Source organism: Aspergillus niger (assembly GCF_000002855.4).
Source record: "Aspergillus niger supercontig An12".
Classification (NCBI taxonomy): Eukaryota; Fungi; Ascomycota; class Eurotiomycetes; order Eurotiales; family Aspergillaceae; genus Aspergillus; species Aspergillus niger.
The window spans coordinates 2,184,316-2,208,513 of NT_166527.1; the positions used below are offsets into that span (position 1 = coordinate 2,184,316).

At 50.9% G+C, this 24,198-nt stretch overlaps 13 protein-coding genes across 13 annotated transcripts; 9 read left to right on the forward strand and 4 right to left on the reverse strand.

Moving 5' to 3' along the window:
- Positions 1 to 523: 523 nt before the first annotated feature.
- An12g09260 (uncharacterized protein) lies at positions 524 to 1,955 on the forward strand (the record flags this gene model as incomplete). The annotated part of the gene is made up of 5 exons (XM_001395941.1): positions 524 to 667; positions 746 to 972; positions 1,039 to 1,273; positions 1,343 to 1,456; positions 1,527 to 1,955. The coding sequence occupies 5 exons, from the start codon at positions 524 to 526 to the stop codon at positions 1,953 to 1,955; spliced, it is 1,149 nt and encodes a 382-aa protein (XP_001395978.1).
- A 224-nt stretch (positions 1,956 to 2,179) lies between these two features.
- On the reverse strand, positions 2,180 to 4,155 carry An12g09270 (uncharacterized protein; the record flags this gene model as incomplete). Its single annotated transcript, XM_001395942.3, has 6 exons — positions 2,180 to 2,425; positions 2,492 to 2,919; positions 2,994 to 3,216; positions 3,314 to 3,663; positions 3,740 to 3,953; positions 4,009 to 4,155. The coding sequence occupies 6 exons, from the start codon at positions 4,153 to 4,155 to the stop codon at positions 2,180 to 2,182; spliced, it is 1,608 nt and encodes a 535-aa protein (XP_001395979.1).
- Positions 4,156 to 4,891: 736 nt separating this feature from the next.
- An12g09280 (uncharacterized protein) lies at positions 4,892 to 5,700 on the reverse strand (the record flags this gene model as incomplete). Its single annotated transcript, XM_001395943.3, has 2 exons — positions 4,892 to 5,019; positions 5,307 to 5,700. 2 exons carry the CDS (start codon positions 5,698 to 5,700, stop codon positions 4,892 to 4,894), a joined length of 522 nt encoding a protein of 173 aa, XP_001395980.3.
- A 929-nt stretch (positions 5,701 to 6,629) lies between these two features.
- On the forward strand, positions 6,630 to 7,347 carry An12g09290 (hypothetical protein; the record flags this gene model as incomplete). Its single annotated transcript, XM_059743654.1, has 4 exons — positions 6,630 to 6,721; positions 6,802 to 6,867; positions 7,003 to 7,076; positions 7,130 to 7,347. 4 exons carry the CDS (start codon positions 6,630 to 6,632, stop codon positions 7,345 to 7,347), a joined length of 450 nt encoding a protein of 149 aa, XP_059601964.1.
- Positions 7,348 to 7,550: 203 nt separating this feature from the next.
- An12g09300 (hypothetical protein) lies at positions 7,551 to 8,277 on the forward strand (the record flags this gene model as incomplete). Its single annotated transcript, XM_059743655.1, has 4 exons — positions 7,551 to 7,666; positions 7,773 to 8,050; positions 8,106 to 8,145; positions 8,202 to 8,277. 4 exons carry the CDS (start codon positions 7,551 to 7,553, stop codon positions 8,275 to 8,277), a joined length of 510 nt encoding a protein of 169 aa, XP_059601965.1.
- Positions 8,278 to 8,862: 585 nt separating this feature from the next.
- On the forward strand, positions 8,863 to 11,026 carry An12g09310 (uncharacterized protein; the record flags this gene model as incomplete). The annotated part of the gene is made up of 3 exons (XM_001395946.1): positions 8,863 to 8,968; positions 9,018 to 9,390; positions 9,436 to 11,026. 3 exons carry the CDS (start codon positions 8,863 to 8,865, stop codon positions 11,024 to 11,026), a joined length of 2,070 nt encoding a protein of 689 aa, XP_001395983.1.
- A 461-nt stretch (positions 11,027 to 11,487) lies between these two features.
- On the forward strand, positions 11,488 to 13,127 carry An12g09320 (hypothetical protein; the record flags this gene model as incomplete). The annotated part of the gene is made up of 8 exons (XM_059743656.1): positions 11,488 to 11,541; positions 11,650 to 11,826; positions 11,873 to 11,970; positions 12,079 to 12,162; positions 12,239 to 12,525; positions 12,597 to 12,665; positions 12,769 to 12,955; positions 13,043 to 13,127. The coding sequence occupies 8 exons, from the start codon at positions 11,488 to 11,490 to the stop codon at positions 13,125 to 13,127; spliced, it is 1,041 nt and encodes a 346-aa protein (XP_059601966.1).
- A 467-nt stretch (positions 13,128 to 13,594) lies between these two features.
- Positions 13,595 to 14,368, reverse strand: An12g09330 (uncharacterized protein; the record flags this gene model as incomplete). The annotated part of the gene is made up of 1 exon (XM_001395948.1): positions 13,595 to 14,368. One exon carries the CDS (start codon positions 14,366 to 14,368, stop codon positions 13,595 to 13,597), a length of 774 nt encoding a protein of 257 aa, XP_001395985.1.
- Positions 14,369 to 14,929: 561 nt separating this feature from the next.
- An12g09340 (uncharacterized protein) lies at positions 14,930 to 16,534 on the forward strand (the record flags this gene model as incomplete). Its single annotated transcript, XM_001395949.3, has 1 exon — positions 14,930 to 16,534. One exon carries the CDS (start codon positions 14,930 to 14,932, stop codon positions 16,532 to 16,534), a length of 1,605 nt encoding a protein of 534 aa, XP_001395986.1.
- Positions 16,535 to 16,865: 331 nt separating this feature from the next.
- On the forward strand, positions 16,866 to 18,092 carry An12g09350 (uncharacterized protein; the record flags this gene model as incomplete). The annotated part of the gene is made up of 2 exons (XM_001395950.3): positions 16,866 to 17,659; positions 17,912 to 18,092. The coding sequence occupies 2 exons, from the start codon at positions 16,866 to 16,868 to the stop codon at positions 18,090 to 18,092; spliced, it is 975 nt and encodes a 324-aa protein (XP_001395987.3).
- Positions 18,093 to 18,236: 144 nt separating this feature from the next.
- Positions 18,237 to 19,656, forward strand: An12g09360 (hypothetical protein; the record flags this gene model as incomplete). The annotated part of the gene is made up of 6 exons (XM_059743658.1): positions 18,237 to 18,441; positions 18,531 to 18,800; positions 18,895 to 19,035; positions 19,127 to 19,214; positions 19,310 to 19,351; positions 19,428 to 19,656. The coding sequence occupies 6 exons, from the start codon at positions 18,237 to 18,239 to the stop codon at positions 19,654 to 19,656; spliced, it is 975 nt and encodes a 324-aa protein (XP_059601967.1).
- Positions 19,657 to 19,788: 132 nt separating this feature from the next.
- On the forward strand, positions 19,789 to 21,494 carry An12g09370 (uncharacterized protein; the record flags this gene model as incomplete). Its single annotated transcript, XM_001395952.1, has 2 exons — positions 19,789 to 20,148; positions 20,208 to 21,494. 2 exons carry the CDS (start codon positions 19,789 to 19,791, stop codon positions 21,492 to 21,494), a joined length of 1,647 nt encoding a protein of 548 aa, XP_001395989.1.
- Positions 21,495 to 21,765: 271 nt separating this feature from the next.
- Positions 21,766 to 23,839, reverse strand: An12g09380 (hypothetical protein; the record flags this gene model as incomplete). Its single annotated transcript, XM_059743659.1, has 9 exons — positions 21,766 to 21,819; positions 21,912 to 21,988; positions 22,087 to 22,229; positions 22,303 to 22,377; positions 22,779 to 22,881; positions 23,155 to 23,217; positions 23,377 to 23,434; positions 23,520 to 23,729; positions 23,765 to 23,839. 9 exons carry the CDS (start codon positions 23,837 to 23,839, stop codon positions 21,766 to 21,768), a joined length of 858 nt encoding a protein of 285 aa, XP_059601968.1.
- Positions 23,840 to 24,198: the final 359 nt, after the last annotated feature.

The following is a 24,198-nucleotide window of genomic DNA, read 5'->3' on the forward strand; positions in this document are numbered from 1 at the left end:
CCTTCCCGCGCAACGGCACACGGCCTGGCCTTGCCTTGCCTTGTTTCTGGGCTGGCCTGATGCTTAGTATAGTCTAGTATGGCCTTTCGGAAATACAAAGAACCTGGTCCCCGTAGTTTCAGTCTAGCATGGTGTGTGGCCAGTCGCCTCCCTATCTTGCTTAAGTGCCACCAAACTACTGCATCGTACTTCGGGCTCTCCCCTGTCAGGAGACAGAACGACAAGCAGGGAGAAGAAAAAAATAAAAAATAGGGAGCACGGAACCACTCGCTTGGGTCGGATGTTATGCCGGGTGATGATTATGAACCGTGCGTGCCGACTGTCAACTTCAATGCCAAAATTTAGAACAGGCCGACACTGCAGGCAGTCAGTCAGTCGCTGGGTTGTTGATGATTGGGGATATATTAATACATAGTATACCCTCTTAGACTCTTTCCTCCTGTTTGTCTTGTCTTTTTGTGAATTGATCCACAGGTCCACTCATTCCCACACTCTCTTTCACACTCTCTGTCATCTGTCAGTCATGGCAGGCGATGACTTCGCTGTCGAGGCATTCACCCTCCTAGCCATTGCCATCGTCACCATCGCCATTCGCATCGTTGCACGATGGTTCACCGCCGGCTGGAAGAACTTTATGCTCGATGATTATTTGATGCCGTTGGCGGGGGTATGTGCCTCTCTCCCCGCCACCATTTTCCCACGCTTCTTAATGGAATAAGCGTGCTGATAAGCCATGATGTGACAGGTAGTATACGGTCTCGAAACAGGCGCCGCCTACTGCGTCAGCGCTTGGTGGAAAGGTCTCGCCAACAATGCCATGACAGACGCTGAGCGCGCCGCGCTCTCGCCGTCTTCAGAGGAGTACCATTTGCGGGTTGGGGGGTCCAAGACCCAGGTATTAGGGTGGTCGCTGTATACCACGTTGTTGTGGCTGCTCAAGTCGTGCATGGCTGTGTTTTACTCTCGATTGACGTATGCGCCCCGTCAGCACTTCCCCCTCCCGCCCAACAACAATATACTAATAGTGTATGGTAATAGGGCCGGCCTCATCAACATGCACATCCGCATCCGCATCGCCTACGTTCTCATCGCAGTCACCTACATCGCTGTTATCCTCAGCATCCTGGTCGGATGCCACCCCATCCAAAAGAACTGGCAGATCAACCCCAATCCGGGGAATTATTGTCAGCCGGCTGTCTCGCATATTGATGTTTACGTGACGGTGGTGTTGAATGTTGCTACGGATGTGTATTTGATTTCCATTCCGACCCCTGTATGTCATTCCCTCACTCTTGACAAATATATATATATACAGCCAAGACTGATTTGTTTTTCTACACAGATTCTCTTCAAAGCCCGTCTCCCCTGGCGCGAGAAACTTGAGCTCCTTATCCTCTTCAGCGGCGGTACCTTTGTCATGGCATGTGGCATTCTGCGTTGTGTGTTGATCGTTACTGTATGTCCCCTATCCCTAACCAACACCCCCTTAATCCAACACCACCACCCACTAACACCCTGATAAACAGGCCGGCGCCAACGGTGCCTCCCAAGCCGGCAGCTGGGCCTGTCGCGAAACCTTCGTAGCGGTAATAATCGGCAACGCGCCCATGATCTACCCGATGTGCCGGCGGCTGGCGATGCGAGCAGGCTGGTACATGTCCACCAAAGGCACCAAGGGCAGCTCACAGAGCTATCCGTTATCAGAGGGAGCAGCACACTCAGGCACCGACAATAGCAAGAACAAGAGACGGAAGTTCAAGCATCCGTTGTCGTTGCCGGATACGCAGTGGAATACGATTAGTGATGAGCAGATGATGCTTCCGCCGGGCGAGTGGGAGGTTAGTCATGCGGCGAGGAGTAACGGGGATGGGAATGGGACGGATGGGAATAGTAGTAATGGGGTGTATGATGGGGGGTGGAAGGGGGGGAGGGAGACGGTTGTTTCAACCACTTGATATTTTTATTATATTATTTCTTTTGTTGGGTTATTTCCTATGTCGGGCTGGGTAAAATGGAAATGGATGTATTAAAACACTATGGATATGGATATGGATATGGATGGGTTATGACAATTGAATTCACATAACAAGTGCAGTTGACTGAGGAGACTGAGTAGTGTGAGCAATCACATGGTAAGTTAGTAAGTGATGGAATATATATATCCATCCCTTGAAAGGAGTTACTTCATCTCCTCGATCTCCGTAAGATCCTGCTTCTTCAACGACGCCTTGACCGGATTCTTCTGCTGGAAGATAGCAGTCAACTCCTCCAGCGTGCGCTTACTCGTCTCCACAAACAGGAAGTAGATCACAATCACCTCCATCGTATCCCAGAAGATAAACAGGAAGTAATATTTCCATCCGGCCTGAGTGAACGCAATACCAGTCACAAAGGTGTTATAGAACGAGGCGATGTTGACGAAGAACTATCCCATGTTAGCGACCCACAAACACACACAAATATATAAGGAGAACTAAGGATAACCACTCACATTATTCATCCCCATGCCCTTCGCCCGACTCTCATACCGCAGACACTCCACGGGATACATCGCCTGATTCGGCGTCCAGCCAGCCGAATACACAAATCCGAAGAGATAAATCATGGCGATCTGTGCCCGCGCCGCAACTGCGCTCTTGGCAATAGGCGTGCCATCAGGCCCGTCAACCACGTTCGTAGCGTTCAAGGCTGTCACGATCGCGAATAAAACCACCACGATACTGGTCGACACGAGAAGCTGCGTGCGTCGGCCCATTTTGTCGGTGATGAGTGCTCCCGATACGGCTCCGAGGAACGACACAACGTTCTGCACACCCTGCAGCATCAACTGCGTGTTGTTGTCTGTGATGCCCGCTCCGCGTAGCATTTGCGGGTAGTAGTAGCTGACGGGGCCGTTGCCGGTCCATTGGCCGAACAATGCTATATTATCTTAAATTTAGTATGGGTGGGATATAAGGAACGGGGAAAGACGGGAGGGGAGGGATATATAGTACCCATGATAATAACCAACATAGACCGATACCGCACTTCCCGAGTATTGGACAACTCGCGATAATCCCACCACCGCTTATCAGACCCAGTCTGGGAGATATCCTCGATCATCTCGCGGTACTCGAGTTGCACGATGGGGGCGTTCCTGTCCCCGTCACCGTGGTAGTCGGCCAGGACTTGCAGCGCGGCGTCGTGCTTGTCTTGTGAGATGAGCCAGCGGGGACTCTACCATTCCCATTATACATTAGCATTCATGCCCACTTCAAGACAATGAGAAGGTACTAGTCAAGGGGTATAGGGAAAGTGGTGGGGGGTGGCATACCTCCGCAACAAAAGGCACAAATATTAACACCAACCCCGAAAACACCATCTGCAACCAGATCGGGATCCGCCAACTCATCGTCCCCTCGATCTGACTCGTGCGCCACGGGATAAATGTCCCTGGGATACCGCCTCCGAACCACAGCACATTATATAGACCCGTCATGGCACCACGGTACGCCGGGTGCGCCATCTCCGAGACGTAAGCCGGACCGGCTGTAGCGGAAATGGCGACGCCGAAACCGAGGATGAATCGTCCGCCCATGAATCCGCCAATGTTGTGGCAGGTTGCTTGTACGATGGTGCCGATGATGATGAAGAGGGAGCCGAGGGCCATGCCGACGCGGCGGCCTATTGTTTTGGATTATTGTATTAGTTTGGGTATGTTTGGATTTTAGTTGGTGGGGGTGTGGGAAGGGGAGAGTACCTTTGAAATCAGTAGCTGGACCAGCTACGAACGATCCGACAATGTTTCCGATGGTGTAGATGGCATAGACGATACCCGTGGACGGCGTGCCGTTGTTCGGGTCGAAGCCGAAGTAGTCCCGATATTGGGCGTAGCTGTTGATGGAACCCATCAGGGATCCATCGTAGCCGTTGATGCAGGAGTTGAGCATGGCTACGGCGATGCAGCCATACAACTATCGACACACCATATTAGGAGGGGATAGAGTAATACTAAAAGGAAGAGTATACCTTGAGCATGCTCTTGCTCCATAGAGACGGCTTCTGGAGACTCGTCGCCACAGCGAGAGCCGTGTCGCCGACCCCTCCCTTGATTTCGACATTAGGGTGGTCGGTTTCGTCGACGTGAGACACGCTGGTGGCGGTTTTCTCAGCCATGGTCCACTCACTCAATTTTGAGAGCAATGAGGACAGTGATGGTGGTGATGATCGGGATGAAAAGTGGGAATAACACGGGGAACTCACTACACATATATACTAATTACTTAGTACTCAGTCGAGGCCGCCGGTGAGGCCAGGTAGAATGTATCGGATGCAACGGTAATATGGCCGAGGAGATGTGATAGGATCGGCTGATGCAGCAAGGGTGTAGCCCCGTATCCAAACGGGAATAGAGAATCCGGGGTAGGTTTCGCCCTGTGTGGATGATGAATGGTTGGAGGGCAAATTGTTGGCGGGGGAGGCTGCTAACTACTCCACTAGTCTGAGTCTTTGATTTGATAGAGTTTTTAGCCACTACGAGCCACCTACTTGACTCATCTAACTAAAGCCAGCCTACTTTAATGACCCTCTGATCCTGTTCATGTCAGTGTTCGCAAATACCACGGAATACGGCCCGACGTGCCGCAGGCATGAGGATCCGGGGTAGAGAAATTAAAGTCAACCCTAAGCGAGGTGTCCGCAGCGCATGACCCATACGAAGAGCTGCAACAAATCTGCCAATCGGCCATTCGAGAATCTGCCCATAGCTATAGCCTGGAATCAAATCAGGCCACTATATCGCGCGAGTGATTTTCCCCACCCGCCACATGGAAACTGGGTGGGAAACGAGGACCGAATCGATTCGCCTCGGGCATCACTGCAGCCCAACCCGCACAGACCGGGTCAGCTCGATCTAGCCTGTTAGCAGTAGACCCAGACCCTTTTTAGACGCAGGGTCCGAGCTAGATTTCCACGTGTAATTACAGTTTACTATCAATTGCTTAGTGCTGTCTGTCTCTTTGTCTTTCTTGTCTTTCTTGTCTATCGTGACTCATATTACACATAACAATAAACATCTAGCTAGCTATACAGCTATCATACACTCACCCGGGCCCCAAACTCCAACCCAAACACAAAGGTAAAAAAAAAAAAAAAAAAAAAAAAAAAAAGAAGAAATCAACCCCCAAACTCCCCCTTCTCCTCGGGACTAACATACAAACTCAACGTATAATACCTTCCCTCAATAATCTCACTCTCCCCCACCAACCCCCCAGCAAGCACCAACCTCGAACCCCCCCGAAACGGCATCGCCACCCACATCAACCTACCCTCGCGATCCGCCCCCATCCACGCCGTTTCCGTACACGACATACTACTCCCAAACAGCAGGGGATTGAACCCATTGCACACCGCCTCGGGGATATGCAGCACGTTCTCGAGCACGATGGTATGCGTATCGAAGGGGTTATCGAGGCTGCGGACGACGGGGATCTCGACGGTTCCGATGCCGGCCACTTCGAGCTCGTCCATCGGGTTGAAAATGTTGTTCTTGAGGTGCGCGGTCACCGGCCGGTAGGTTGTGAAGTGGGCGCGGTCGCGCGCGTAGTGCACGTTGCCTTGCACGACCATCCAGTCGTGGCAGATGCGTTGCGACGACGGGAGGTGCATCGCTTTGGTGCGTTTGCGGGGGGAGGTCGGGGGGCTGAGCGGGCGGGTGGTCATTTTGTCGCGGATTGATGGAACTGAGGGATTGGGTTTGGTGGTGTGAAGCTGTGCTGTAGCTGTGTGGTTGTGAGCTGTGAGGGTGTTAGTGGATCAATTGGGAGGATTGGAGTGTGTTTTTGGTTAAGGCGTACTAGTTAATTGCGTAGGTGGTGGGTGGACGGGTCAATGGGGCAATAATAGAAGTGGAAAAGGTATGAGATCGAGAAAGAGATCGTGTGAGATGCTGAGCTGAACCAGAGTTGACGCGCCGAATGCGGAAGTCGGGCAATATATTGGGGCGGTGGCTGGTTGACCGCCTGCGCTAGCTGGATCGGGTGTGGCGGATTGCTATTTTGGGTAAGCGAAGTGGTGCGGCTGATGGTTTCTCCGGAAGGTGATCTCTGCCTAAAGAGGTTAAGCGCTCTGCAGTGAATCAATAATAAGTAGGGAAGTGAAGATGGCTAAGTTGACGAGAATAGATTAGTAAAGTAAGAAACTGAAGTCTGCAGATGAACGTATTAGGATTGCAGCAGTTAAGGGGTACAGGGTATCCTATTATCTCTACCAGCCCAGCCGGGTCTGTTAGAGAGCGGCTACATTACATTGTACAAAGCTAATGGCAGATGATGATACCTGCCCTTCACTAGTCACAATACACTACGTCGAATGACATTGGCTTGTTGAAGCAAGTGATAACGCAGCAAGATACCTCATCACTTATAACTCCTGTCATTCCTTTATCTCATAAAAAACCCCACCCTTGAATATCCCATCATATCATCCAACATGCTTGAGTTTTCGATAAACAGTCCTTTTCTAAAAACCGAGCCCATAGTCTTCGTTAGCATGGTGTCCATGAAGCATTGATAGCACACCACTTGGAATGAATAGGCCTAGGCCTACAACCTCCTACTAACCCGAGACCAGAGGTTTGCGTTCGTGCATTCATGACATTTTCCAAAGCCAAGGATCACCGAGCTGATAGTCCCAAGTGTTCCGAGGACAGGCTCTACCCGTTTGTCGTGCCGCCTCACAGCGGGTGAACCCAGCCTGGGCCAAATGTGTGCATCCAATGTGACCTCGTACCGCGTAGGAGCACATTTTGCGATCGTTTGTGAGGATGGTAGGTTCGCTGGAGGATCAAGCGACGGATAGTGTAGTAGCGAATGGTGAGAGTTGGAAAGCGTAGTAATGAGAGGAATGTCAGGAGGAGTTGGCAAGAAGATAAAAAGTCCAGACGAGCACGTCTGGACGGCATTTTATATAGATCTGATGGAAGCCTTCACTTTCTTTCCAGAAATCTATTAAGACCGGGTGAAGCCGTGCACTTGCGACAAAGAGCGACAAATCTTCCGAGCTGATTGACATTCTTATTTACACGGTTCTGATCGAGGGTCTGGACATGCAGTGACTGGTCAAGTGTCAGCAGTGTTTGTATGTTTGACAGGCTACGCTAATGTTTCAAAACCACTGTCTCAGAAACATTGCACATTGTTGTCTGTGCAATGTGGAGTGAAGGAGATTTGTAGCAAGCCAGGCCCGAGATTCAACCACTTGTGTGAATATAAAACAGGTAAAGGAACTTATCATTCTTATCGGTGCTATTGTATATTTCTAAGTGACTTGTCATATTATCAAATAGTCAATTTACATCGATGGGAATAATACATCGAGACGGCTTCTTTAGACATAGCCTAGTATTTATCGAGTGACATGGCCACCAGTGATAACATCCCACATTCACCATCGTTTACCTCAATGTTCTCATCTCTAGTCAAATCCTATTTCTCACAACATACAGACATAGCTCGCAACATCTTCTGCTATTCGTATCTCAGTCGTTAGCGATTTGTTATCTCGTAAAGATCATGGAACCAACACTCCCGGCTGATACCATTACTGCTCCAGTGCCTGAAATTGACCTGATCGTCGAGGATCAATACCACGATCTTGTACTATCTGACACCCGCTACTTCATCGCTCAGTGAGTAGGCAGTATTTTGATCCCTAAGTAGATGAAAACGTCCTAACAACCTCATCCCAAGATTTCCTGATAGGAGACTGAACTCGATAATGGAATTCTGCACCAGTATCGGCTTCAATCCAAATCAAACACTGCTCTTCAGGGATTTCATCGGAAGGACAATATCCCAAGCGTTCTTTGGGGATGAGCTGCAACTCCAGTGGTTCAAGGCTGGCCAGATCAGAAATATGGATTACATTACATTCAGAAACGTCCAGAGAACAGAACCTCTCGTGGGGACTATTCAAGTGATTGTGGTGGACTTCTTGGAACCTGTTCCCGGCCAGAATCTGAAGGCGGTTTGGAAGCTTGTCCCGGGAATCACACTTCAAAGTGTACGAGAGTGTGAGTATGCAAAGTCAAAAAATTTAGTATATATTCTAACAGTGTGATGGAGCAGTGGCCATAGAGAAAGCGTTCATGGATCATATCAGAGAAAGGTATAGGAACGTGGACTGATCTTTACAAGAATTCCGGTTCTCTCGAATCTACGCAGGGTAGCCGAGTTGTACTATCAGAACACGAATTATGCGTACACATCCTATGACCAACAAGCCGGTGAAGTAGCATAATAATAGGAAGCTAGCTTAGCATTGGGCACTTGAATTCCTTTGCTTTGTGACAGAACCGATGAGTTGCAGTAATTGACCCCATTGTCCTCATCATAGATTCTAAATTCAACTGGCTTAAGAACGATATTCGTGTAGCACCAGACCATTGGTCTTTGACCTAAGATATAAAACGGTATGTCAGAGCTACAAGTAAAAGCTTGGCCTAAGACAATAAAATCGTAGCTTACTATACCATGGTACAGGGCGACGTGCGATGGAGTGACCATGACAGGGTACAGGATCCTTCCTCTATATAGCGCGCCGTGAAGGGTTAGCCTCGAAGCTACAAGATCTAGCAAGGCGAGCTTCTCATATATTCGGAGTTTGTTGGACCGAGTCATGCATGACAGACTTGTAAAGCTGCATACCCCGGTGCGGGGAAAGGTCTGTCCAGCAGACGCGAAAACCCAGTCCACCAATACAAAGAAGTTACATGAATTCGAGCACGGTCACCTCGGGGATAGCAAACCCACTTTCCTCGGCGCTTGGCACATAAGAGGAAGGAAATGGGGGTCTACATCTTCAAGACGAGCAAGTATGATCAACATGCATGCATTTCTTCTTTCCCTTCTCGTTGCTCCAGTTCTTGCTGCTGTGGGACCTGAATCTCTTGGGTCTGATATCTTTCTTCTGCTGCACAATGATCTGTTAGGTAGGAACAGCTCTATAGCAAAGCAGCAAATTATCTAACCCGTGAACAGAGGGAGATAGTCCACTGACTAATTCAAGCGTCATCATCCTGGACAACAAGCCTCTGAAGGAAGCGACCGAGGCCTGCAATGCTCTCGGAGAGTCGCTCTGGGGGGCTGCTTCGTCGACACCTGCAGACATAAAAGCTGATCTTAAATACCTTTCATACCAAGGTAATTACAAAAGCAATCAGTGTTTCTGGATAGCGCCAGTCAACGCCACTGGCAGGACGATTGATTTGGAAGGGACTATATCGACAGCAGACAGCAACCATCAGTACCCTGTACTTTGCACACAAAGTGCACCCTATTCCACGAAAGAGTACCAGAACACAAGCAGCCAGTATCAGATCACAGTTCAGGCAAATAATGAGTACTTGACAGGGTAAGAGTATTTTTCCCACGCACTGAACATTAACTCACGGGGTAGGTATCGCGATCATGTTATATTCCGGTTCATCGGTGTCCGCTTTGCTACAGAACAGGAACGCTGGACCTATCCAGAACCATACATAGGTAATGGAAGCAACGTATCCGCTCTAAAGTATGGATCGGTGTGTCAGCGCGATGCAAACGGCAATGAAGAGAATTGTCTGATTCTGAACATCTGGACTCCTTACCTCCCTCGTCAACCTGCAGAGAAGAAGAAACTGAGACCAGTAGCATTCTGGATCCATGGAGGTGCTTTTACTGGAGGAAGCCCCGATGACCCTTACTATGACGGAGGAAATCTTGCCTCGAGAGGCGACGTCGTGGTAGTTGGCATTAGTTACCGACTCGGAACTCTTGGCTTTCTCGCACTGAACGACGGGAAGACGAACGGCAACTTTGGCCTCGCTGACCAAATCGCCGCTCTCGATTGGGTGCGCCAGAATATCAAAGCCTTTGGAGGTGACCCAGACCAAATCATCATCTTCGGTCAGTCTGCTGGAGCAGCCTCCGTACGAGCGTTGCTGGCCTCGCCTAAGGCCAAGGGAAAGTTCAGCCGTGCCATCATGCAAAGCAACCTCGGGGGTCTTGCGTATGGCACCACTTACTCTAGATACTATACCATTGATGAAGAGATGGATGTAGCTGGTAATGCTATTCTGGAAGAGACGAACTGCACTAATGCGACATCTCCTGTGGACTGTCTCAGGAACTATACCGCCAGTGCCATTACCGATCTGTCCACCACAGCACGGTACCTCGTCGTTGACGGAACGTATCTGACCAGTCCTGAGCTTGATCTCAGCCGCTCCACAGAAGCACCCCACGTGCCCGTTTTGATGGGTATCATGCGCGATGACGGCGCGCAATTCATCGACTACCCGAACGCCAGCGAGAGTATCGACACCTTCTTAACAGACAATGACCTGCCTGCGTCTGTCCTTGCAAGCGGCTTGTTCCCCCTAGCCACAGGCCCCAATGCCACATTGGACGTGTTTAACACATCGGCTCGTGTGGCAACTGACGGTATGTTTCGATGCATAGACGAAGCGACGGGTTATGCAGGGGTCGTCAACAACATATTCCCCGAGGTATACTTCTATGAGTTCAACCGGTCCTATGAGCTCGAAGGCCAAGTATACAACGGTCGGGTATGCTATGCTCCCCCGACGGCAGAGCATCCAAACGGTGACCCGAATCTGGAGTACTGGAAGTGTCATTCTGGGGATCTATACTATGTCTTTGGCAATCTGCGACGGTTGGATCAGCCATTTAGGGATGAGTATGAGTTGCCGTTCGAGCAGTACGTACTAGATTCGTGGGCCAGTTTCATTCGGACTGGGGATCCGACGCCTGATCCAGAGCTGTTAAAAGCAAGGGGCTATGCGAATACCAGCCGGGCTGTGGATGAAAGTGGTGAGTGGCGGCCATTGCGAGAGGGAGACTATAGTTTGAGGAGAATGCAGTGGCCTCCGTACCAGGCTGCCTTTGATGAGGTGGAGCAGTGTACTGCGTTGGACTTGCCGCTGGATTACTATGTGGGATGCGGTAGATTGGACTTGTCATTGGATAGTGAGGAAGATTCCAAGTAGATCAAGGATTGCTGTCCAAGGAAGATCAATCGCGAGGGTTTAAGGCTCCTGGGTACTTCCTTGCATATATAAGGCTTTTCCCATGTAATTCAAGCGCCTGGAATCTATAAAAGGGGTTGAGTATCGCCTTCAGTTCCCTTTTCCATTTCTCATCCACCACATCCCAACAAGAAGGGAAGGGGGGGCATCCTCAATGGCTATAATGCTTCTGAATCCGCTGCAATGATGATGAATATCTCAACATCCAGCTCTCAAGCAGCATTGCGATCCCTGCAAGACAACCTGTGGAGCTTAGATACCCAGCGTACACACTTTCTCTTCTATATATATACACGGCTCAATGTGGATACCGCTTGCTGTTTCTCCTCAAGGCAGTTGTATTGTTTACCTCGAAAGACAAGGTACTACGCCTGAACGGAGCTGGTCATAAGTACGACGATAGCGCTGTACAGGCTAAGATAATGAGGTCATCAAAATCTGAATACGATGACTTCGATGTCCCGATCACTACCAACGTCATAAAAGATACCTTATATAACGAGCGAAGCAGGACATCAACGCCCAACGCTACGCTCAGGCAGAGATATGAGCTGACACACCGGACTTGACTGAGATAAACAGAGATCCTCGAACCGTGGCTATTATATGCGATGCTCCCATTCGACGATGCTAATGCCGTCAGTCATCTTGTTGGGAAGGGTGAGAGTTCACCAATCAACACCACCATCGATATGCTACTATATATATTATTTGTGCTCTACGCACACAGAACCGTCGTCTCCCCTATTGACTGGTTGGAGGTAAACGTTTCTCCTCGCACAACTCATCTTCAACAACCGCAGACAGGCAACAGCGCCTCCCCCGGGATGCGATCTGGGTACTGGATCTGTGTATGGTCCGGGTTACACTCCTCGATTGAGCCTCTCATCACCTGTCAAGCCCGAGTAGGACTCCTCTAACCACTTCATGTTGTTGTGAGTGCCAGCGTGTTCAAGCCCTTGCCTTTTTATCGGGGGGCGTTATTTCCCTCCCACGGGTGGCTTTTATCAGAGACAAACCGACTGCTTGAATGAGAGGTCGACTATCACCTTATGCATCTCATTCAGGGCATTGTCTACCCTTCCTCAACTGGCAAAGTAACATGAGCAACCCAGCGTAATGTCCTATACAAAACGAAACGCCATGGACAGATGAGGGAGGTTTCCGCTTCAGCTTGCCGCTGCGTTTGCGTGACCACTCCAGGTTAATGAAAAAGACCTTTATCAACGCAGCTACGTTGAGTATTGCTGGAACTGCTGCGATTGCACCCGGTTGGGTTGCTGTTACTGCGGATGTGGATGATGAGATGATGGGAGTCAAGCCATCATGGAAGCTACCAATGTTGCGTCTCTCTTTGACGACACTGAAGCTTTTCCTAGTTCCTGAACGAAAGATTGATATAGAACAGGAATTGAAAAGGCACCATTGTCTGAAACTCAGGAGGACATCGATGACTGACTGTGTGGTGTCTTCTATATACAAGTTCGACAGTGAGATACATCACCAATCGAGGTACGTTGGTTCTCGGAAGTGGCGATTTGTCTCATCGGATATCGTCGAGTAAGTATCTCGGCTTTCGCTGTCCGTGATGTCACCGATGGTTCGAGCTACATATATACAACATAGAGGCCGTCCACCATATGCTTGAAACTGCCCCGGCGATATTACTTACATCATGCTATTGCCCCGCTGTAAAGTTGCAGATGAATTCATCCTGCTGCTTTTCGCTGTTCATGCAACGTGCTGCACTTTCCTTGGTCATCGCCACCAGCCAAACACTGGTGTCTGCGTTGGTGGACCACTCTTAGGAGACATTAAAAAGCTTTCCGGACAATATGATCCTCAGAGCGATCCTACTGTTGCCATCAACGCTCTAGTGAGAGGTTCAGGGTTAGAAGGAACAGAACAACAGTGTAAGATACGCAAATCCTAAGCAAGAGCGATGCGAAGGTTCTGCTGTGGCGTATCTCCACCTAGGAGTCAATCTTGGGGCTCTGAGTGCGAGCAGCGCACGAACTACCGGACTGCCTTAATTGCCTGTCATGGAAGTGTGACGATCTGAAGAATTATGTACAGAGTAAGGAGGATAAGCGGTTGTTTGTCGGTGTATATATAAAATCGTGCTTACTTGATAGCTGGAAGCATGTTGGCCTCATAGAGATTGGTGAGCAGCCAAGACCGTCTTCTATGAACATCTGGTGTATTTCCACAATGTCATTGCTAGGCTCAACATTGACATCTCACGAAGAAGATTCAGGTTTGGTAGCAGAACAGGAGCAGGAAACGAGGTTGTGCATCAGCTAACCAGCTTAAATATTGTCTATTTGTTTATAAGAACCCTGATTAAACAGATGCTGATACCCCATATTATATTACAAAAATGAGAAACATAGGACTCTATATCACTCACGTACTCCTCATCACACATATCATTGGCACCCGAAGAGTTACCTTACCCTCTGCTTAGCCACACACCTGGAGCTAGATAAAGACCCCGTAGCCACATATCCCGCCCATCCCCTTCAGTCCTCACTTCCTCCACCCAACCCACCTTCCCTCCGCCGGCATAACCCCTCCTCCACCACTACCCCCCTCTTTATCCCCATCCCCCTCCCTCCCATCCACCCCAATATCACCCACATTCACCCCCATCACATCCAACATCCTCGCCACACTATGCCCCACGACCTCATCAATACCCTTCGGCCTCGTATAAAACCCCGGCACTGGAGGAAAGATAACAACCCCTAACCTCGCTAACGCAGCCATATTCTCCAGATGAATGACACTCAAGGGCGTCTCCCTAACCATCAGCACCAATTTCCTTCCCTCTTTAATGCACACGTCCGCAGCCCGCGAGATCAAGTCCTCGCCGTATCCCATGCGGATTGCCGCCAGGGTCTTCATGCTGCAGGGTGCGATGATCATTCCGTCCACCGGGTAGCTGCCGCTGCTTATGGGGGCGGCGAGATCGCGGGGTGAGTATGTGCGGGTTGCGAGAGAGTTGAGGTACGGGAGGGTGTATTGGGGAGCTTCGTAGCGGAGGGTCGGGAGAGCCCATTTGGAGAGGATTAGGTGGGTTTGGATGTTGAGTTGGTGCAGGGTAGTGAGGGTGCGGATGCCGTAGATGGAGCCGGTTGCGCCGGTGAGGGCGAGGATGAGGCGGTTGTGGCGGAGGTTGGGTTGCGGTGGTGTGCTGGGATGGGAGGGGGGTTTGGGGGGTTGTGTTGTGTAGGTGCGGAGGGTGTGGTGGTGATGGTGAAGTCGAAGGGGGAGGGGAGGGAGGGATAGGCGGGGACGCATTTTCGGGATTGTTGTCTGTGTTTTCATTGAATTCAATGGCCGTTGAATGGTAATGACTAGGAAGCTTCTGTTAATGGTATTATGTTAGGATTAATGGCCATGTATATGTGCTGCTGTGTTAGTTGATATCAGTGCATCCGCCCGCATATTTCTCCAATTCGGGGTAAATGGAGATACATAAAACTGGGGGTATATGGCACGGCACTATACGTCAGTAGATCATATCGTTCTGATCAAGCTTTTAGTATCCGCAGCCATCATTGGCTATTAATCCTCCCATCCTTGTTTCCATTCGAAGACTAAGCCCGCTTCCAGAGCTCTCTGCAGACCTTCATTATCTAGTGTCTCTCTTCCCTGTCATGTTGACGCAACCCTGTGTAGAATCTCCAACCCATCTCCAACATCATGAGATGTCCCCTCGCGTTGAGAATGTGCCCCCCGGGTCTGAGCAGATGAACATGCCGAATAACCGACTCCTGTAGTAGCTGTATGCCCGTAGATATATTCCCGCTAGAACCCACCACTTCATACCACCAACCACTGCAAGACATATCAATCACAATGCTTCGCATGCTTAGACCAGGTAGACGCATCCCCACTCATCCTTCGCGGTCATTCTCCACCACTCCCCACAGATCCAACGACTCCCCCGCCCTCAACTTCCGCTCATTGCTCTCCGCCCTCCGCGCCCAGGACGACCTCGTCGACATCACCCAGCCCGCTTCGCCTGACCTTGAAATCGCTGCTCTGACTCGTCGTGTGTACGAATCACACTCACCCGCCCCGTTATTCCATAATGTCACCGACACAGACCCTGAAACCGGCCTTTTCAAGATCCTCGGTGCCCCCGTCGGCCTCCGCGCTGACCCCGCTACTCGGTTTGGCCGTTTAGCCATTCAACTCGGCCTGCCCCAAAATGCCACCCCGCTCGACATCCTCGAGAAGCTCATCGCGGCGAAACACTCCACCCCACTCCCTCCCACTCCAGTTCCGGCTTCATCTGCCCCATGCAAAGAGAACATCCTTCACGGGTCGCAGATCGACATGACCAAATGGCCTATTCCGCGCCTTCACCCATTAGACGGGGGGAACTACCTCGCCACGTATGGGTTCCATATCCTCCAATCACCAGATAAAGCATGGACCTCATGGTCGATCTCCCGTACTATGCATGTCGCAAATACACCTCGTACCATCGTCGCACCAATAATGCCGGGCCAGCATATCGCCCAGGTGCATCAGATGTGGGCTGACCAGGGCGCTAAAGATACGCCTTGGGCACTGGTACTAGGTGGACCTCCAGCTGCCGCGTTCGTTGGGGGAATGCCTCTCCCCGCGTTCGTGTCAGAGGATGGCTACATCGGTGCTCTCTGCGGCGAGGCAATGGATGTGGTGAAGTGCGAGACGAATGACCTGTATGTCCCCGCCAATGCGGAAATCGTCCTCGAAGGCCGCATCAGCACGACCGAGAAAGTCGGCGAGGGCCCGATGGGCGAGTACCATGGGTACATGTTCCAGGACAAGGCGGTGCCCGAGCCGAGAATCGAAGTGGACTGTGTGACGTATCGGCGGGATCCGGTGGTGCCGATCTGCGTGGCGGGGTTAGCGCCGGACGAGACGCACACGGTGTGGGGGGCAGCGATATCAGCGGAGATTTTGGATGCGCTGAGGGGGGCGGAGTTACCGGTGAAGATGGCTTGGATGCCGTATGAGGCGCAGTGCTGTTGGGTGGTGGTTAGTGTGGATGTGGAGAGGCTGGGCAGGATGGGGATCAAGAAGGAGGAGTTGTCGAGGAGGGTCGGGGAGGTGGTTTTCGGGACTCATGCGGGGTGGGAGGCACCGAAGGTGTTTGTTGTCGGGGATGATGTTGATGTTACTGATATTGGGCAGTTCGTGTGGGCGTTGGCGACGAGGTATCGGCCTGGGGCGGATGAGTTGGTGTTCGAGGAGGCGGACGGGTTGCCGATGATTCCGTATATGACCAGGGCGAGTAGGAGGGAGGTGCCGAATCCGGGGAAGGGTGGAAAGAGTGTGGTGAACTTGTTGTTGCCATCGGAGTTTGAGGGGAAGAGGCCGTGGGTGCCGGGAAGTTTTGAGGGGTTGTATTCGGAGGAGTTGAAGCAGAAGGTGTTGGGTAGATGGGGAGAGCTGTTTGAGAAGAAGTGAGTAGTGTTGAGTTGAGTCGAGCCAATGGTCCGAGCGAAGTTTAACCCAATCGGATCGGGATGATCATCGGGAAGAATCCGTGGAATTTGTTGGCAACCGTCAGGAACAGGATTGATTGATCTTCAATGTATGGAGTAGAGCAACGATAGTTATTGTGATATTGAGGGATAACATCATGCACCACATTAACTGAATGGCGCGCTAGAATCAATCCGGCGATAGGATAGCAAACTAGCGCTTACCCACTTCGTATTCCCCCGGGAACTGCTGATGACCCATAAAATCCCCAGCAAAACCTGACATCCCCACTCTCAGTTGCAGCACATTCACAATGTCAACTCCTTTCATCCCAGACTTCCGTTCAATCGGGCAGAACATCTACTTCTACGAGCCGGATCTGAATGACACACCAATACCCCAGGATGCAAAGACGCATCCCACCCTAATCATCCTGTGCACCTGGTTCGGCGGCGCAACACCCCGCCGCGTGGCCAAATACACCAGCGGCTACCGCCAACGTTATCTCCGCACACCCATCCTGCTCATCAACACTTCTTTCCGCGATTATGCCGCTCGATCACTTCACTCCATCGATGCGAATCTCACTCCAGCTAAGAATACAATAACCAAGATATTGCAATCCACTCCCAATGCCACGATCTTGCTCCATGTGTTCTCCAACGGCGGCTGTAACACTGTCACCCAGCTCGCGCGAGCAATGAAATCTCCATCATCAACCTCTGCTATACCAGCAGACTTCAAATCAGCACTGAAGCTAATCATCTTCGACTGTTGTCCTGGCGACTCATCGTTTGACAGACTCTACGCTGCCGGAGCAATGGCTCTGCCGACTGCTCAGCCTGGTCGTGCGATTGGAGCCGCAGTGCTTTATTCCACTGCTAAAGTGGCATACGCGCTGCAGGGTGTTGGGGCTATGAGGTCCATAGATGATTACCGCGCGGATTTGAATGATCCAGAAATCTTTGGCGATGCACGTAGGTTGTACCTCTATTCTAGGATTGATGACATGATTCCCTGGAAAGATGTAGAAGGGCATATGATCGAGGCTAGTGGCAGGGGGTATGCTGTTACAGGTGTCGGTTTTGAGGATGGGAAGCACTGTGGGTTAGTGATGGGGGATGAGAGACGGTATTGGGATGCTGTGGAACGGGCATGGGAAGGAGGGAAGACGATCCTTGGGGAGAGGAGTAGACTCTGACTGAATTAGTATCTGAGGATAAGCGAAGGTGGTCTGGGTGGCCTTGAGAGGTGCTGAACGAGTACCCTAGAATTAGAGATATATAGCGACTACCTTTCTGATGGAGTATAATCTGTCAGTGAATCAGGAACGAACTAGTCAGCCTGAAGAATCATTAGATCCACCAATCAATCATCGTGTCATCTCCTCGGTGACTTGGCGCCTGCCGGCCGCATCCCCGCTTTCACCACTTCAACTACCAGTGCTTCAGTGCAGGCTATGCCTCGAGAACTCATCGCTAAGGCAAGAACGATGTATCTGAGAAACGGACAGATGCATCCGGAGCAAATACCCTCTTGATTTTGACACTTCGACGCCGAGATATTTTCGGAAGTTGACACTGCCTCGTGTTTTACGATGAATGCCCGACATTTGAGCCCCCGGGTGCCCTCGAAGGCCCAAACCATCACGCCTTGATTTGCAGCATCCCCTGCACTGACTGATATGTTTGTGAACGGTGTGTCAGCGACTATAGGCGAAGAAACAGTGTACCCCGTGCTTTCCCGAGAATACGATAAAGTGGATCCATCGAGACAGGGCGTACAATTGGGCAGACGATGGGAAAACTCGATTGACTCTCTTGGAGAGGCCTTGAACCGGTTCACGTCATGCATCGGCTATTGGGATACTATGGATCACCGAAAAACTGGTTGCAAAATGACAGACCTGGGGGACTATGCTCCCAAAGCACTCAGTCTATTACGATCGAAGGTGCAGAGTGACTGGGTCATGTATGAGTGGTCAAGCTGTACTGGAAATTTGGAGGAGTAGACCTCCCTGAAAGATCTTACTGGGATCATCGGGTCAAGTCTCAAGTTAGCGCAGTGGCGAAGATTATCAGCGCGCCGACGCGGAAGCCTTCTTCAACACCGAGGCATACGCTACCCTGCCGGGTTGCCGCGTCTCCGGGTCTAGTTATCCGGAGCTCACAGGGCATTGCAACTCTCGAAGCACAACATTTTCGCAGTGCCAGACCATCGTTGTTGCGACGTACATTCGCAATACCTGGTTTGAACAATTCTAGACCGATTGCGTAATGGTGAGTACAAGTGTCTAGTCATAGGATGTGAACTGAAAGACGGCTGCTGACTCCGTATGGCAGGGACAGCCAAAGGCCGATATCGATGGAGGTGCAGCTTGGCATGGGATGAGATTACCATCTGCGTCACGATTGGTCGTCATGCATGGGGCACGGCAGCATCCGCCTCAACAAATGCCCACCCGGCTATGGACCATGGGCTAGGTCTCCGACCTGCACGGCGACATGGCATTCCGACCCGAGGAATGTAGAGTACAGCACAAGACCCGGCTAGGCCATTGAGTGGCATTTCCAGAGAAATATCCTCACAACGAGGATTATACTAACTTTCATCTCACAGCATCTGTCAGCAAACGGGACGAGAGAATAACTAGCTTCGTGGGGTGAACGAAACAGGTAATTGTGAGAGTATCCCCTGTTTGCCCAATATGCCGCATGTAAGTGTCTCACCACGCTCCTGGCTCAATTGTCCATGAAGTCATCGTCCTGAGCAATCTGGGGAGCGGGAGTTGTCCGTGAAGTGGGCTGCTAAACGCTCTCCCGTTGGTTGCCGTGATTAGGATGCGGTCCGTAAAATGAGGCATTTGGCACAGAAGGTTCTGGCACCAACTCCACCGACCAACCAAAATCAAGCTAGTCGCATTGAGCAAACCGATACCAGCCAACCATGCAGTGCAGTGCCAGGAGTACGCCCAAGAATGTAGCGTCATCCATCCATCGTCTGAGGTGGCAGACGACGGTCTTCCCCAGACACCCACCCCCGCATTTCGGCTATTGACTGGATCATGGCTCCACGATCGACCATTAGGCTACCAATTGAAGTGATATTCGAGCCAGGCTATAGGTCTGACCTCATACGAGAATGACTATATAAACAACTTGTTTACTGCCCTCAAAGCGGGGGTTTGGAAAGCAGGCTCAATTGCTCCTCTAACTTGACTTCTCTACCATTCAATCATGTCTTCCGAGAAAGACTTTGGCGGCGAGAAAGTTGCCAATGACCCCAAGTCTAGTCTGGATCTGAAGTCCGATGCCAAACATATTGAAGTTGCCGATAATGCAACTGATGTCGAGGCTCTGGCAGCCAGTGTCAATGACCTGCCCATTACTTGGTTCGTGTGGGTGGTGGCCCTAACCGCCTCCATTGCCGGCATGTTGTTTGGTTACGACACGGGTATTATTTCCGGGGTGTTGGTGGTGCTCAAGGACGACCTGAACAATCGTCCAGTGACCAGCTCTGAGAAAGAAATGATCACCTCGCTCTGCTCCGGGGGTGCCTTCATCGGGGCGATTTTCGCTGGTAACACCGCAGACCGAGTAAGTTGCTTCCTGCGCGGCCGCAAAAGCAAAAGGCACCTAACTAACCCAATCCGCAGTTTGGTCGCAAGATGGCCATCTACCTCGGCTGCGTGCTCTTCGTCGTTGGCTCTGTTCTCCAGGCTGCCGCCTATACGATCGCGCAGATGGCGGTGGGTCGCGTAGTGGTCGGGCTGGGCGTAGGCTCGGCGGCGATGGTGGTGCCGCTGTACGTTGCGGAGATCGCACCCGCGGGCGCCCGCGGTCGCCTAATTGGGCTAAACAACATGTCCATCACCGGAGGACAGGTCATCTCTTATGCAATCGGAGCGGCCTTTGCGAATGTCAGCCACGGTTGGCGCTACATGGTCGGCCTGGGCGCTCTCCCCGCCATTATCCTCGGCTGTATGATGCCGTTTTGTCCCGAATCGCCTCGCCATCTCATCTACAACGGGCGCGACGAAGAAGCCCGCGGCGTCCTGTGTCGCATCTACAGCAGCGCTGCGACGGACGAGCAGATTGCCGCGCTGTTGGTCACGATCCGTGCGGCCTGCGATCAGGCGCGCGAGATCAACGACACGGGTAGCCGATGGTCCAAGATCGTGAAATTACATACCGTGGGGAGTAATTTGCGCGCGTTGATTAGTGCGTGCGGGTTAATGGTCATCTCGCAAATGAGTGGGTTCAATGCCCTTATGTACTACTCTTCGACCCTGTTTGCGTTGGTGGGGTTCAACAACTCGACAGCCGTGGGGTTAGTGGTCGCGGGCACCAACTTTATCATGACTTGGGTGAACATGATGGTGGTGGATGGCTGGGGTCGCCGACGCTTGCTCCTGGCGACCGCCTGGGGAATGGCGGTGGGGATGGCCGCCGTTGCGATCGCTTTCCACTGGGTTCCCGTCGATATGGAAACGCTAGAACCCCTCAACCCGGGAGTCTCTCCGGCGGCTATCGTCATTCTGGTGTTTATCATCTGGTTCGTGGTGTTCTATGGGGTGTCGGTCGGCAACACCGCCTGGATGAGCACCGACTTCTTCCCGCTGGAGGTGCGCGCCATGGGCACCATGTGGATGACCTGCTCGAACTGGGGCAGCAACGTTATTGTCTCCAGCACCTTCCTTACCATGGCCAAATCAATGACTCCCTCTGGAGCATTCGGCTTCTACGCGGCGCTGTGCGGCGTTTCCTACGTCTGGATTTATTTCTTCTATCCCGAGGTGTCCGGCCTCGTGCTGGAAGAAGTCCAGGAAGTGTTCCAGCACGGGTTCGGGGTCCGGTACGCCCGACAGCTGCGCAAGGAGCGAAAAGACATCATCGAGGAGCGGATGCGAAGTGCGGACAAGCCGATTCCAATGGGCCATTAGGCGCGTATCACTTCACTTACTGGCTAAGTGGAGTGTGACCATGTGTACTTTAGGTAGCACTCTGTAAATCGATCGACATTCATGACATCATATTCCAAAAACCTGTCCCATAATTGGTGAATTGCGTAGCACAACCAAGATCATCCCCAACAAACTAGGATTAGCCATCGTGTGTATTCCAATCCACAGAGCAAGTAAGCCCGGAGCCTCCCCACGGGGAGACCAAAGCCTAACTTTATCTCCATCCCTTCCCCTCCCGTGTCGACCAATCCTACCCCTGAGCCGGCATCCCCTCAGCCCGGCATGTTTTATACTCCCCGACTGCCTTCGGAATCCGGCTTCCGATGCAATTGTCTTCAGTTGCCGGTGTCATGCCATACGGAAATCACTGAGGATATGAAATGGTCTGATCTCAACATCGCAGCTTAAGACACCCTTATGACAAGGATGGTTACGAGGGATGGGAATAGGTATGTCTTTCCGCGCATTTCCGACTAAGAATTACTAACTAGTGAGAAAGCATTCATCCTCGGAATTCGTACATAAGTATCGGTCTTTGGTATCCCCTGTATGGTATGCGGAGAAAGTATACCTGGATATAGATTTCCATGGAATACGCCACCGAATAGCCCGAGTCGTGTTTTCATCATGCACCGCGGCCGTGGATTTCCGAGCTGAGGCGCGTTTTCTTGACTTGCGTTATTGGATGCATTACAAAGCGGGATAGACAAGATACTGGCTACAAAGTCTACGAAGTAAATAATTGGATCTCTCTTAGATGCTGTAATGAACTCCTTGATAATCATACCCTATGCGCATAACGTCCGTGTTCATTCGACGCCTTTCCGCTTTGGGATGCATCACAGCTCGTACGTCATCCCATCTACATGGGCCAGTCTAGACTCAACTATTGTTTTGAATTGATCGGAAATCTCCCTTCTTCTTCGGAGGTATCCTTCTCTGTCGCGGAAAATAACAATCACTAGTTCAGGCTACGTAGGCTGAGTGGAGTCCTCTACGTAACGATATCAGAGATATCGCTCGTGATAAAGGAGAGTTCCATTTAATCAACGGTATTCTCCCATGCGCAGAGGAAGATTCCACTTAATTCACGGGATGCTCCTCAATCATCCTTGTCAAAGTTACACAAAACTCGTGAACTGTGTGGGCTAGACCAATTTGCCGCTGACTTGACAGCTTCTATTTGGATTATCCCGTATGCTCAACAGCTTCATTCACGGAGCTTTCCGATCTACCCCAGAATATCACCACAATAATGCTCACTTCCGACTATTTGTCATGGAAACTTCCGCCGATGTCAAAGTGAATAGGTCATGTGACCTGCTAGATCTCTGGTCTATAAGAGCTCGTGAATTTCCAGCCTTCTCTGCACTTCCCAGCAAGCAACATATCAGTCAGAGGTACCCACCGACACAGAGACAGAGAGAACTACTGTGTTAGAGGCAGAAGCAGAGATTGAATCGGATATACACGGGTATACAATCATCCCAATATTGCCAAGTTCTCCATGATGGCATTCAAGGTATTAGGTAGAGGCCTCAAAGGGTTTCTGCGACGAATGATGTTCTGTTCGAAGGAACTTTGGGAATGGCCTGGGATCACAGCCTGCCAGAAGACAGGAGACTAGTTTATAACCTACCATTCCCACACAGAGGTAAGTGATGAATCATGGGAATTCCTGGATGAGCAGAGACCTGCATTGCTGCATCAAAGGATTACTGCTAAGGATGACGTCCAACAGGTTATCTGGGATCACTCCTCAGATGCTCGTGCATACAACATCGTGATGGCCCGGCTCGCTAGCACCCTCTCAGAGAATGGCGCAAAGGCACATAGTTCGGCCTATTGCGCTTCATAATACCATCAACAGATATAGGGAAGCTACGATCCCCATACGACCCTCCTTTGCGGACAGCTGCCTGTTGCAGACACTGCGGACTCAGCCAACGCAACTCAACCGGGCTTTTCCAAAGACTAGCATAGAAGTGTCCTATTAATATTGACCGGCTTCTCGTTCCCTCCAACATGAAGAGTTGGATGGGAGCGTTGGTGGCATCTGGTCGATTGGACGGCTTTGCAGACAGCGCTATATGTGCTGCGCTTTTGCGATCCTATTGTGATATTGGCTGCTCCCAGTATAGACCGGGGAAGGGGTAGTGTTGAGCCATCTTCCCCAGTTGGAACATGTTGGCGAATGTTCAGTCTACTGGGGGGCTTTAAAATGGAGATGGTGAAATTGAGACTCTGACCGCAGTGACTGTTAAGGATTGAAAGCTACGATGTGTTGTTGAGGCACTATACTCATTTCCAGCGCTCTTGGACATCTTGATACCGTTACTAGGTGTTTCCCAGAAGAGCAAAGGTACAGAAAAGGAAAACGAGACGAAATATAAATAAGAATCAACATATAGTCAGAGAAAAAGGAAAGGGAGGAAAGAAAAGCAACAATTGAGTTATTCCAAGGCCTGTTCTTAATGGCAAGTTATAGTAGGGGATACCCAGGTCGGGTTGGGAAGCAAACACATACACAGCCTACGGCCAGATGGATTGAGAACAGCGATATCCAGTGCTACTTGATCTAGTGGATGAAATCATCATCTCCGGCAGCGAATAATTATTTGGCCGCAGACCTGAAGCGGAATCCTCTGGTACATGGCTTCGTTTTCACAGGCAATGGCTGGCT